The sequence below is a fragment of the Eschscholzia californica genome, unplaced genomic scaffold, assembly GCF_041429995.1.
Source record: "Eschscholzia californica isolate CP2 unplaced genomic scaffold, dmEscCali1.0.p SCAF_4, whole genome shotgun sequence".
Classification (NCBI taxonomy): Eukaryota; Viridiplantae; Streptophyta; class Magnoliopsida; order Ranunculales; family Papaveraceae; genus Eschscholzia; species Eschscholzia californica.
Window position 1 is genome coordinate 5,102,510 of NW_028238461.1, and position 14,729 is coordinate 5,117,238.

The 14,729-nt window shown below is 36.5% G+C and overlaps 2 protein-coding genes across 2 annotated transcripts; both read left to right on the forward strand.

The window, feature by feature from the left end:
• The first annotated feature begins 226 nt into the window (after positions 1-226).
• Positions 227-1,799, forward strand: LOC147541891 (calnexin homolog). Its single transcript, XM_086635094.1, has 2 exons — positions 227-1,162; positions 1,289-1,799. Exons 1-2 carry the CDS (start codon positions 317-319, stop codon positions 1,454-1,456), a joined length of 1,014 nt encoding a protein of 337 aa, XP_086491220.1. The 5' UTR covers positions 227-316; the 3' UTR covers positions 1,457-1,799.
• A 721-nt stretch (positions 1,800-2,520) lies between these two features.
• Positions 2,521-6,826, forward strand: LOC147541892 (Holliday junction resolvase MOC1, chloroplastic-like). Its single transcript, XM_086636495.1, has 6 exons — positions 2,521-3,214; positions 4,201-4,306; positions 4,953-5,005; positions 5,159-5,290; positions 5,463-5,535; positions 6,208-6,826. The coding sequence occupies exons 1-6, from the start codon at positions 2,816-2,818 to the stop codon at positions 6,480-6,482; spliced, it is 1,038 nt and encodes a 345-aa protein (XP_086492621.1). The 5' UTR covers positions 2,521-2,815; the 3' UTR covers positions 6,483-6,826.
• The last annotated feature ends 7,903 nt before the right edge of the window (positions 6,827-14,729 follow it).

Genomic DNA, 14,729 nt, shown 5'->3' on the forward strand with positions numbered 1-14,729 from the left:
TGCAAAAATCAAACACCCTCTAACTACTCTCTCTCTAATTTCTCTCTCTCTCTCTCTCTAATTTCTCTCTCTTTCTCTCATCTCACTATAATTCGGGCGAAGGGGCTCCTCCCCTTCACCGGAATCATAGAGAGATGAGAGAGAGATAGATGGGAGAGAGAGAGAGAAATTAGAGAGAGATAGAGGATTAGTTACAAAGATTAGAGAGAAAGATATTAGCGGACTTAAATGCGGTGGTGCGTACCTTAAATACCTTCAACCTCAAGAGAGAGGATGGAAACTGGAGGATTTTGACAATGAGACCCCGTATTCTATCATGTTTGGACCCGACAAATGTGGTCCCATGAACAAGGTTCACTTCATCTTGAATCACAAGAATCCTAAGAGCGGTGAGTATATTGAGCATCATCTGAAGTTCCCTCCAGGTGTACCCTCCGACAAACTCACCCACGTGTATACTGCCATTTTGAACCCTGACAATGAGTTGGTGATTTTAATCGATGGGAAGAAGAAAAGACAGGCTAATTTACTCAAAGGAGAGGATTTTGAACCCCCCATAATTCCTGCTAAAAGAATTCTTAGTTCGGATGATAAAAAGCCAAATGACTGGGTTGTGAGAGCACAAGTTCCAAATCTATGTGTGGTAAAACCAAATGATTTGGATGAGGTAGTACTTGAGGACAATGCAGTAAAGCCCGACAAATGGCTGGATGATGAGCAGGAGGAGATTGGTAACCCTGAAGCATCAATGCAACAAGATTGGGATGACGAAGAGAATGGTGATTGTGAACCACCAGCGCCCGACAATGTGATGGATAAGAAAGAACCTGGGTGTGGTGAATGCAAGATATCAATGAAGCGACCCCCTGCTTACAGGGGAAAATGGCACTGTCCTCTGACTAACAAGGGCATTTGGATACCAAGGGCGATTCCGAATCCTGAATACTTTGAGATTGACAAACTTGATTTCGAGCCAATTGTTGCTGTTGGAGTTGAAATTTGGACAATGCAAGATGGTATCTTGTTCGATAACATCTTGATAGCCACCAATGAGGTGACTGCAAAAGTGTACAGGGATAAAACATGGAGGCCAAAATTCCAATTTGAGAAAGAAAAGAAGAAAGCTGAAAAAGCAGCTGCCAGTAAGCGATTACGCCTCCAGGTGAATATTTCTTAACTTCGACCTTCTCCTTGCACTCATACTATCACGCAAATGAATTACAACATTTTCTTCTCAATCTATTTTCTCTACCTCCAAAAATTAATTATCTCTTTAACATTCTCGCAGAGGCAGATATCTAACTTTGCTTGCAAGATTGCATATCCTCGGTTGTTAAAGGCAAGCAAGGCCTGTAAGCTCAAGCCGAGTATAACTCGCCGCCAGCAGACTACTGTTATTACAGTAACTATTATATGCGGTTGTTGCTATCAGATGAATCTCATCTATGAGGTTTAGTGAAGTTGAATATATTAAGTAGGTGGTTCCACTTAGACAAATGCGGTATACCTAAGAGTTAAGAACAGATGAGCATAGCTTACAAGTTACACCAAGGTTTAAAACATTCCATGCCACGTCCCTAGTTCTTGATTGATATTTGCCGTCTTCATTAGAGTAGGATTGTGTTATAACTAGTCAGTTTCGTGATCAATATTATTTCACGTTAACTGTGTTTAAGAAGATGTTTCTGATGAAGGCCATCCTTGTGTAGTTGAATTTAGATTTGTAAACTTGAATCTGTGTTATGTATCATTTGCTTGTATGAAACCTCGAGGATTCTGTTGATTTTGGGATTTTGGGATATTATGACTGCATTCTGTATATATCATTCATTTGCTTGTATCACTTTCTGTCATTAGAGATCGAAGTTGCAGATTTTCAATATTTAACTGTAGCTGAGGTGCTAATTCTGTACCTACTAGGGAGCTGACTCGATTTAATACCGTGCAGTGTACAAAATAACATGAGTTTTTATTTGAGAGAAAAAGAATACCGTCTTCGCCATATAGAATATGAATGTTAGGTAATAATATCATGGCCCTTCGAGTTTGATATGAGCAAACAGTTATTGTTTTCTCATAACATGATATTCTGTATAGGAGAGAGTAGTACGAGACAAAAGGTATTTCCGATTTGATCTTATCTATCGGGGTGCATTTAGTGTCATTAACATTTTTGTTTCCACACGAGAGGTCTTTTTCCAGTATTAAAATGAAAAAAAAACGACGATATTTTATTCTTTGGAAGAGCTTCATAAGAAAGTATAATAGAGAAATGTTATTTGGCCGGATTAAATGGGATTCGCTTTAGTACTTTACAAGCACGGACTCCTTTTGGGTGGGCTTGTGGCGTTACCTGTATGAGGTGGTTAAAGCGGTGACAATATCAGCAACTCTAAGGCTTGGGGCGTTACCTGTATGAGGTGGTTAAAGCGGTGACAATATCAGCAACTCTAAGGCTTGGGGCGTTACAATAGCAGTAGTCCAACTCATTCAAAGTAGAAATATTGACATACAACATTCAAGATGAAATAAGCATAAAAATATTGCTTGTTTGGGAGATTGCGTTACTGTCCTGCCTTTAAAACATCCCAAAATCAGAGGGGGCCGACTTGTCCAACCTCGTTTCAAATTCCCCCTCTTCTCTACATGAACACAAATACACAATCCATATTTGAAATTTTCTAACTCCAAACTGAAAATCAAAAAAGAAAAATGAAGAAATCTCTTCACCTATACCCCAAGCTTCGCCCAAATCTGGTCTTTTAATCATTCACCTCTATCCAACTTCTATTCCAATTTCGAAACCCTAATTTTAATGGAAGCCTTCCCAATACTAACTTCACAAACTCTATCACCAACATTTCCCATGAACACTATCTGTTTCAATTTCAGAACAAAAATTCGTTTTTGTTCCTCTAAATATAGGTCATTTAGTGGTTCTTCACTGATTGATGTTCATGAGTACGTTCATAGTGGAAGTTGCAGAAAGAGGGTTTTGGGGGATAGTTGTAGGGTTAGGGCTAAGGTTTCTGATGCTGAGCTAAAAGAAAAATGGTTAAATTCACTTTCTTGTCCTTTACCTGAGAAATCTGGTGAATCGAGTATTGAGCCAAGAAGTAATGGTACTCAAATGGAATGGGTAGTTGGGATTGACCCAGATCTTTCAGGAGCTTTGGCACTCTTGAAAACTGATCACTCTGGTTGCTCTGCTCAGGTAATTTCTGTGATTCTTATGAATTATATTTACACTACAATGGTTATTAGGAAAAGAGGGTATGTATGTGTAGGGTTTAGGGTTTAGCATCAATAGCATCACTCGGGGGGTTTAGTCCTGCTCTAGCGATTCACCCCTTCGGAGTAATAGGCAGCGAGACAAGCAGAGGCCGTTCGTATTTTTCCTTGGCATTATGAGTATTAGTGTTGTGGATGTTGTGACCTTTGATAAGTTTAGCATGTAGTTTGGCTCATAAATTTATAACGCTGTAGTTTGATGTTTGATGGTATTGTCTGGATTCTCATGATTTTGAGTCAATATGAAGACTTAATAATGTCTGCTGGTCAAGTTTTAAAATACGTATTTACACCTTGAGGCGCTTTGCTCTTACAAGGCGAGGCAGCACCTCAAGTCAAGGTGAATGCCTCGATGCGTAAAACGCGTAAACTAATTTTTTTTTGTTAGGAAAATGGTATCCAATATGTAAAGTAGTATATTTTTTTACTTTTTTTTTTTTGTTGAAGATATATTTTTTTACTTGACTACCATAATAGAAGGCTGTAAGTGTTTAATAAACAAAAATACAAATATTGTTTGTGTTTCCCTGCAACTCAAAGTAACAGGTGACTTCAGATGCACACACTTTGTTCTTGAGTTCAAATACGTACGCCTCAAGACATCAGGTGGTCGCCTCGCCATGAGGCGTACGCCTTGAATGTTTGTTAAAACATTGCTGCTGGTTGATGTCGTTAAAAGTCATCCATTTGTTGTTCTTGGGAGTTACCCATTAATATACTTCAAGAGATCGACATATCAACCAAATTTCATTCAGACTTGCTTTTGTTTTTGCCTTCTTGTACGAGGCTAGTGTTATTCTACCTCCTTGTTTGAAAAGGAGTTATAACTTAAATATATAAGAGGTAACTTTATCGTTTGCTCTTTTTTTAAATTTGTATTATCTTGTTTTTGTTTTATAAATTTTCTAGGTTTTCGATACTCCTCACCTGCAAGTATTGGTTGGTAAAAGAATTCGAAGGCGTTTAGATGCTAAATCTATCGTTCAGTTGGTTCGGAGCTTTGACACCCCACCTGGTATGATGCAATTCTTTTTTTTATAGTTTGAATGAGTTTACGTCGAAGGAAAACTGTGGAGTGGCGTGACAGTATGATTAGTGCTTTGAGCTATGGGCAGAATTGCCATCTATGGATTCATGGATTTATTCTTTATCTTGGTATTTTATTGGATGTTTGGTTCCTTCAATTTTGTAACATTATATCCATGTCAATTGTTCTCTTGTCGAAAGTCGAAGTAGGTCAGTTGGTGTTTCTAATAAAGAAATTTCGTCAGAAAGCAAGTCAAGGAAATAGGTCATTACTCGGTATACGGTGTAAAAACTAACAGAAATTACCTCCCCCAAGGCCCTAACTATTGCCCTGTTATGCGAAACCACTAATAAACTAGCATTGTTTTAACTATGTGCTCACACCCTCGCATGAACTATTTCTTTCTCAGATAGTCTGGTAATGCGAGTGGATATCAATCACTTTTCATACTTGAAAATGATAATAAAAAATCTCAGTTTTCATACTTCAAACTTTTAGAATTAATTAACTTTTTTTACTTTCACTGGATTGTCTTTTTCTGCGATTCTGATTTTACGGGTATCATAAGTTGGCATCCACACTTTTCTTTTAGAAAGATAACTTATTTACTTGAGATAGTTTTTTTGTATCTCAGGAACTACAGCATATATTGAGCAATCAATTCCTTATCCACAAGATGGAAAACAGGTTAGGAATAAACACCTCTATTTCAAGGAAACCGAAACTGTCCTATATATGTTAGCATAAATTGTTATTGTAGCAGGCTACTTTTCTTTATGGAGAGTATACCATAAAGTTTTCTAAATAATATTGTTGAAGAAACTTCCTTTCATGAATAAGGGATGGTGGAGTGGAGGATTTGGATATGGGTTATGGATTGGGATATTAGTTGCCTCTGGATTTTCCGTTGTTCCGGTGCCTTCACTCCTTTGGAAAAACCACTTTCAACTTGCAGGAGCCCGCTTGACTAAGGTCTGTTTGCCATTTTCTTATACATGAACTTGATTTATATTGGATAATGCCCCTAAGCTTTTATTATCTGATTATGTCATTTTGCAACTTAACGGAATCTTGTTTCGAGAAGATGTTCTCAGACAAGTTATATGCTGTATATATGAACTGTGACACATTTTGAGTTTTACAGGATGATAGCAGGAAAGCTGCATCAACATTATTTCCATCTTTGAGTTCCCAATTGACAAGGAAGAAAGATCACGGTACTCAATTTCTTCTATTATCATAGAATCTGAGTCTCTACGAGCGCAGTCTTGTTTAAATCACAGCTTTATTTGGGTAGGAAGTAGGAACCATGATGAAGTAATCTTTTAAGCTCTGATTCGTAGTCTGATGCCTATTGCTAATTACGATTCAAAGATGACAATGGTGCATGATTAGAAGGATTCCCCACACCTAATCAAGTAACTCTTATGTACCCATCCCAAAACCCACGAGGGATTACTCTGACACTCCCACCTGAATAACTTAACATGTCATAGCCTTGAAAACAAATAATCAGGGCATGGTAATGAAGACATGTTTTGTACTTAAGTAAATAACGAGACAAATTTTTTTGATGAACAAGAGTACAAAATTTAACCTTGAATCTCTTAATAATGAATTAAGAGTAATTGTCTAAGTATATAATCAAGGTTCTGTGAGAGCCCAAGGAGTAGGATGAAAATTGGCGTCCCTAATCACATCCAGTGTAAGACATTTTCGTTTACTTCGTCTATTTGTGTTTTTTGATGAGTTTTTCTACCCAATAAATTCGGCCACTGTAAAGAGATTCTTGGACGTACAACCCCACCCAAATCCCTCGTATAGTTTTAGCCGGAATATGACTTGCTAACACGACATTAATATTGCATTTGCGTTGATAACATTTACAGGTCGAGCTGAGGCTCTTCTTATTGCTGCTTATGGTCAGGGCCTTGTATTAAAATCAGATGATCCTGACATGGAATCTGAAGAACTTGTTATGGAATCTGAAAGCTTTGAAGTGATAAGAAAAGATCATAATATACAACCTGAATGTCTTTCACTGATAGCAGAAGATCTGTATATGAAATCAGAAGACCTTGAAGTGAAACCGGGACATGTCATGAAATCAAAGCGAGCAGTGAGATCAAAAGATCTTTTGGTAAAATCTGAAGGTTTGTCATGAAATCGAGAGATGATCTTTGTAGTGGAGTCTGCCTCGTGCATTTAGCTTCGATTCTCGGGACTATGAGTGCCTGATCATGTGAAATTCAGGTTTTTGTTGTCGATGAGTGTTGATTGCAGTTTTGGAAGTGTAGGCATCGGATGAGAAGATTTAGCGTAGCAAACGGACAACGAAAGGATGTATAGCCTCCCATTTGAGAATGAAAGATCGAATCTGAGTTTATAAAGAATGTAACATTCTGATTTGTTACATAAAGTGATTATTATTGTAACACTGATGTTTATTCATATTTCGTGACCGTTAAAAATTTGAAATCCATTTTCTGCTGGGACAATAACTAAAAAGGTCAAAATAATAGTAAAATTCAGATTATCATGTTCAGTCGTTCAGACAATGAGAAAAATAAGCACCACTTCACATAGGATTAAGCAATCTTATAGAATCTTTTCCCCGTTATGTTTATAAACTAGATCAATGAATAAGGATATTTAACCTAAAAAAGCATTTTGCCCAAAATTATTTGAAGGTCATACTAAACATAGATGTTTGGTTGCACAACACAATAGTCCCGTCTCAACATAAAAAGGTGGAGAAGGCTAACGAGGCTAATACCATGCCTGTCCATAAGTAGTCGGCCAGAATGAGTGAAAGAAAGGGTATTCGGTACGGTGTTCTTTAGTTCGATATTTGGTATTTTGGTCATCCATTACTACACCGCTCATGGTTTGGTAAGTGATATCTCAAACCGCTACCAAACCGTTCATGGTTTGGTTAGTGATTTCTCATACCGTTACCAAACCGCTCATGGTTTGGTCCAGTTACCAACCAAACCGTCAATGAGCGGTTTGGATACCGCTGGATACCAAACCATCCATAGAAATATTTTGTTCTCCATGAAAATCGACAAATCGAGTTACTTTCTTCACACATTGACGTAAAATCAAGACAACACTCAAAACTTGAAGAAACAATCTAACGAGCATAACACGACGGAAAACATTTAAGACATGTGCAACTTTGCAAGCCACCGACCCAAAAAATTATATAGTAGCTAGTAACTTTAATGACACATGGATCATTTTAATTTAATATTGGCTAGTAATATTGTAGTAGTTTTGTTGTTTTGTATGTGTGGTAGTTACTCTTGTTTCGGGCTAGAACTTGATGACAGATATATATTTGTATGAAATTATAGAGATATGATAGAAATATTTTAGAATAAATTATGTATATATAATTATATATATTAATTGAATTTGACTGGCTTGGTTTTAATGGTTCCTCAAAATTACATCCACTTACCGAACCAAACCAAACCAGTTGATTTTGGGAAATCTACAACCAATACCGAACCATTCTTTGTTGGGTTCGGTTTGAAAACTGATTTGACCGGTTTGGTTTGATTGGTTTGGTTTATCCCTAGTTTTAGGCCCCATGTACCTGGCCGGGATTATGGCCGGACATAAAGTCAATCAACCCTAAATTACGATTAAACAAAGAAGTTTAGAGGGAGAACCAAGAGGAGATCGAAAGAAACAGGGATTCCTAAGAGCATCTCGTGGTTGTTATTGTGTAAGTGGAAAATATGAAGACGATGATGATAATGGTGGGGGCAGTCGCCAACAACTTGTTAAGTTTGTGGTCATCCAACTCAGAACCAATTGACAATGAGTGGGTAGGACCTATATATTATATTCTTTGTTGCTAGTTACCCCTTCTCCTGTGTGGGACTATTCTCACATACCCGATCACGTGTGATATGGTTAACCTAACACATGTATTTTATTCGTTTTGGGGTGATGTGGGGCACGTGTGGGCCTAGCTCTGATATCATGTTAAGTTTGTGGTCATCCAACTCAGAATCAATTGATAATGAGTGGAGATGACCTATACATTATATTCTTGGTTGCTAGTTACCCCTTCTCTCATGTGAGACTATTCTCACACAACTAGTAGCCCAGTTCGTAAGTGCATATACATCGCAACGCGAATCGAGGTCTCGGGTCCGATCTCATGGAAGTACAAAACCAAGATAATTGAACTTGGGTACAAATAAATTAATTTTGTGGGCTTTAAGGCATTTAATTTCGTCGTAGTATTTCGGCAGCTATCATGCTTATCACATTGTGTCGGTGTATCACTGCCTTCTTAATGCCCATTGTAGTCAGTATACTAAAAACAAATGGTGGTGGCAGTCGATGAAAAGAAATGGTTGTCACGGAGAAAGTTTTAAGAAAACAAAATTGTATTCCTAATATCCATAAAAAAGTGGGGGTCAATGTTAAAATCATAAATAAGAGCGTTTTGTCCTGATTCGCAGGTGTGATTCGCACAACATACATTTAACTAGAAATTAACATTTCTGGTCCATGAGAGAGTGGGAATGTAAATCAATAATTTTACAAGAGTCACGTTTTTCACATTATATAAAGCAATATATTATAGGAAACGCCATGGGGTATAAGAAAACAAAAGTTAACGTTTCTCGTCCACGTGGAGATGTAAATAAAAAGTTTTAAGAAAATAAAATTGTATTCCTAATGCCTATAAAAGAGTGGGGGTCAATGTTATCATAAATAAGAGCGTTTTGTCCTGATTAACATGTATAATTCGTACAACATACATTTAATTAGAGATTAATATTTCTGGTCCATGTGGGAGTGGGAATGTAAATCAATAATTTTAAAAGAGTCACGTTTTTCACATTATATAAAGCAATATATTATAGGAAACACAATGGGGTATAAGCCCATGGTTTGTTTATTTTCTTAAAAAAGTCAATAATGTGCTATATTTTTTTCCCCGAAATCTGTAGAGTTGTGTAGAGATAAGTAAAAAAACATAAATAATTTACTGGTTAAGGTTATTTCTTCCAAACCTCGACTTTGACTATGAATGGTCTGACCACAATCATGAATTTGTTCAAAGTTTAAAATATGTCTGTCGAGTTTCTTATATCTTTTGAAAACAGTTTTTATTAGTTTTTCTATAATATTTATTCTACCAAAACTTTTTATAAACACTTCCCTTAAAAAATTATTTATAAAATCTTCTTTACAAAGTCTTTATTTTGTAAAATATTTACTAATAAAGATTTCTAGTTCATTTATCACTAAAAAGCTTGGTTAATAAATAAAAATTTAAAATAAAAATTTGCAAAATAAGATTTTATAAAGTAATATTTTATTAATAAATATATATATATATATATTTTCTTTTTGAACAAATCATAATACATTACCAATTGTTGTTAATCGTTTTAAATAAACATTTTTTGAAATTAAAATTAATAGATTAGATTAGAATAATGAGTTGAAATTAATTCAATAATCACCAATTTTTATTCATAAATTGTTTGTAATACCCTTTAGTTCACAAATTATATTATATAAATTGTTAAAAACTTGAATTTGATTAAATAAGAAAATTAATGGTGATAAACATTAAACCGAACCTGATGTTGCGAGATTCAAGTAACCGTGTTGCAGTGTTCAGTCAATTGTAGCTTAATAACTGGTCTAACAAAATAATGAAAATTATCTTCAATACGGGAGGTTTGGCAGTTGACTACGACTGAATCCATTTCAATAACTTCTTTCGGTTCAAAACGTCTCTACCTATCTACGGTAGTCTGACAGGCACGAATGTTGGACCTTCCTGCACCCTTCTGCACTAACAATTAATTAGATTTAAATTTAATTAAATTAAATGTTTCCTTAAAATTTTTTTTTAAAAATTTTAAATTTATAACCACTAACTTTTGAATGTAAAAATATGTTAGCAGAGTCTCTTAGGTCTTTTAAAGATACTTTTTATTAGTTTTTATATGATATTTATTTTACCCAAACTTATTTTTATAAACTAGTCCTCAAAAAACAAATGTTTTTTTTCGATGAGAAATCAAAAAAAAAAAGAAGAACGAATGTTAAGATCTTTATTTATAAAATCTTCTTTCACAAAGTCCTTATTTTATAAAATATATACTAATAATGACTTTTAATTGATGTCATTTTAATTTATTATTTAATACAATTTAGTTTTTTGAAAGATTATTAACCTCTTAAAGACTAATTTCTATTAGTGGTTATTTGAGGCCAGTTGGGGTGGAAAGTTGGGTTGGGAATTAAGTTTTCTAAATACAATCTAGAGTTATTTTCTTTTTGGCCTCATACTTTGTATCCAATTTCATTTTTGGCCCCTATTTAAATTCAAATTTGGACTTCATTTGTTAACACTGTCAGTTGACTTTAATGTTAATTTTTTGTTTCCTTAAGCGCCCTTATTATAAAAGAGATTTTTGAAATTCAAATTTGGCCCCCTTTTAAATATGTGTTGATTCCCAATTTTTTCTGGGTTATTTCTCTAATAGCCCCTAACTTTGTGACCAGCTTCCTGCCTAGCCCCTAACTTTGTCAGATATTCCCATATGACCACTTTTTTCAGTTACCGTTAGCAATACTTTAACAAGTCATCACCTTCTCTCCTCCATCTCATCTTCTCTCTCTGCCACCTCATCTTTTCGCCACCTCATCATCTTCAAACATTAATTTTTTCTCTCCTCTCTCTCTCTAAATTTTTTTTTCTTTTTTTTTTCTCATCTCTCTCTCTAATTAGATCTGATTAGAGAGAGAGGAGACAAAAAAAAGGGAATTTTTTTTAGAGAGAGATAGTGAGGAGAGAAAAAAAATTAATGTTTGAAGGTTGGCGGCCGGAAAATTTTCCGGACGACGACCCTCGTCGTTGAAGATGATGAGGTGGCGCGAAGATGAGGTGGCAGAGAGAAAAGATGAGATGGAGGAGAGAAGGTGATGCCTAGTTAACGGTTTGCTAACGGTAACTGCAAAAAGGTGCCATATGGGAATATTTGACAAAGTTAGGGGCTAGGAGGAAGCTGGTCACAAAGTTAGGGGCTATTAGGGAAATAACCCTTTTTTAAAAGGGTTATTTCCCTAATGACCCCCTACTTTGTGACCAGCTTCCCGCCTGGCCCCCTACTTTACGAGAAATACCCATATGGCCCCCTAAAATCGTTAACTTTAACTTTCCGTCACTCTCTCTCCTCCATCTCTTTTTCTCTCTCTGCCATGTCACGCCACATCATCCGTTACGCCACTTCATCACCTTCTCCGGCAAGGTCGCCGGCCGGCCAAATTTCCGGCCGGCGACCTTCAAACTAAATTTTTTTTTTTTTCTTTCTCTCCTCTCTCTCTCTCTCTAAGAACTCCGGCGAAGGGTTCCTTCGCCGGAGTTCTTAGAGAGAGAGAGAGGAGAGAGATAAATTTTTTTTTTTTTTTTTTTTTTTTTTAGTTTGAAGGTCGCCGGCCGGAAATTTGACCGGCCGGCGACCTCTGCCGGAGAAGGTGATGAGGTGGCCTAATAGATGAGGTGGCGTGACATGGCAGAGAGAGAAAAAGAGATGGAGGAGAGAGAGTGACGGAAAGTTAAAGTTAACGGTTTTAGGGGGCCATATGGGTATTTCTTGTAAAGTAGGGGGCCAGGCGGGAAGCTGGTCACAAAGTAGGGGGCCATTAGGGAAATAACCCTTTTTAAAACTTATTTAGAACAAACTAGGGGATCAAAATGGAATTTATTTTAAAAATATTAAAGACACTGCTCTCACCTCCATCTCATCACATATCTGTCCAACGTCATCACTCTCTTGCCGCCTCATGATCTTCTCCGGCGATGGTCGTCGGCCGACCAAAATATCCGTTGACCATCAGTTTTTTTTTCTTCTTCTCTCTCCCTCTTTGTAGGGAGTTACATGTCTCTAAGACTACTCTAATCATCTAACTAGTGTTGGTAGCGGAATCTCAGACATCTAATGTTTAATACTAAGTTATCCAGGATCAAGTACATGAACTAACAATGAACTAGAAGGAAAGAAGAATACCTTTATTCGCTTTCCCACGAACTAAATTCCGACCAGTATTCGGAAGATAAAGAGCTTCAAGTGTAGCTTCTGTACTTGAGAACACCTTCTTCTAGACTTGATAGATAGAATGAGAACCTTTTCTCTAAAATCTTCTTCTCTCTGAGATGTATGAGAAAGATGATTTTGTTCTGAAGAAATTCCACACCTTTTCTGAACTCTAGACTGAACCTTATATAGGCAATACCTTAGTAAAGTTCCACTCAAATAAGGAATCGTAAAAGTCCCTCAGAAATGATAAGCATTAGTTAGAGTCATATCTAACTGGGATTTCCTATTAGGACCAAATCCTAATTAGGGATATCCTTTAATGTGGATATCCTTAGTTGACCCAAAAATTGGTTTCGGTCCTTTTCGGGCTTCCCTTTCGAGCCCGATTCTTTTCTATCTTTTAAGCACTATCAGACTGGATCATATCCATCTATATGCTAGTTCCCATCATTTTATTCTCGTTATTCAAGTTACCATTCTTTTCTATTCTTATGTATAACTAAAGTGATCCGACAATCGTAAGCGGCTTCTAGCTAAACATTACGATTCCTAATTGAACCGGATTGATTGATCTTCCAAATAAGGTCATCATTATCCTATGAGCTAAATCGTACGCATTGTCATCTTGGTCAAAGGACATTCTTCAGGAAAGATATACCTTCAGACCTTAAGAATATATATATATATATATATATATATATATCCTTCACTCTTTTCTTTTCCCCTCTCTCTCTGATGCTCAATCGAAGGAGAGGACATCTTCGCCGGAGCACCGATTTCGAAACGAAACCAGATCTCGTCTGGCCTGGTTGCCAGACGAACCCAGACCCATTTCGTCTGGAAACCAGCTCTCCGGCAAAGGGGTCCACCCCTTAGTCGAAACTTTAGATAGAGAGGGAGTAGAAAAGAGAGAGAGAGAGTGAGGCAGTAAAAATAAGAGGGAAGAAGAGAGAAAAAAATTGATGGTCGCCGAAATTTTGGTCGGCCGACGACCATCGCAGGAGAAGATTATGAGGTGGATAAAGAGTGATGACGCATGACAGATAGGTGATGAGAAAACAAATTCCATTTTGGCCCCCTAGTTTGTTTTAAATAAGTTAAAAAAATTGGGAATCAACACATATTTAAAAGGGGCCAAATTTGAATTTACGAGCACATAGAGTCAGAAAGGGAGCTGGTCACAAAACAGGGGGTCAAAATGTAAATAACTCTTATTATTGAGGTAAAAAAACATACAATGACTAAAGTACCCTTTTGTCATTTTCTTTAACTAATTCTTTTAAAAAAAAATTTAAGTATAATAACTTTTTCTTGAGATGTCGGATTTTTATGAAATTTATATATTTAGAACAGATTTTTCATTAGCTTTCAAACAAGATCCGCTTTCAATACTTTTTTCGGAAAAAAAACTCAGAATGTAAATTGCAAATAAGGGAGTTTGCAAAATGCGAATTGCAAACTGGACTTGCGAGTTTTACAGAATATAATCTCGTGTTCAGATTTTGCAAACTCGATTTGCAAATTGAGAACAAAATAAAAATTGTTGTGTCTTCTTCTTCAAATTTGAAAATTTCTTCATCATCATCAGATAAATTTTTTGATTTTAGATCTTGTTGTACATTAGCATCATCATCACCATCAGATTAATCATCATTATCATAATAGGAAGACAACTAGGTCTGAAAAAGAAGAAGAAGAAGAAGAATTAGTTCCCCTGGAATCTATGAAAATTGCGATCACGCTTTATTAGATAGAGTGGACCACTGACATTTGTTGTTAGATAGATTATGGTCGTGGATTTCTGCTTTGGCTCCTTGCTCCAGCTCTGGTTCCCTGCTCATGCTCTGGTTCCTTGTTCCGGCTCCTTGATCCTGTTCCTGGGAAAATCTGCAAAGGATTCGAAAACCTCTCCAATGCTCAAGACAGTCAGGTTGCTCTTTGCAGTAAAAGAATGAATATTGATTGATCCTTTTGGGGCGAGTTATGGGAACTCTGTGAAGTTGGGGGACCTCTCTGGTCGGAGAGATTGTATGATAAACTTGTGTTCCTGGTAGAAAGCTTGTCTAGTGGGAAAGAAGCTCGCGTCTTGTAGAGGACGATGGGGGGCCCTTTTATAGGCTTAGTTAGACCGACTGTGATTAGACAATCGAGATTAGGCGGTGATGATACACCGTTTAGAGAAGTTTCTCCTATTCGTGATTAGGGTTTCCCTTGTAGTTATCTCGTATCTGGGATAAATAGAAGTTCCTAAATTTAAAAATAAAAAAAATTCTCTTCTTCTTCTTCTTCTTCCCTCTTTTCCTCTCTTGTTCTCTCTCTTTAAA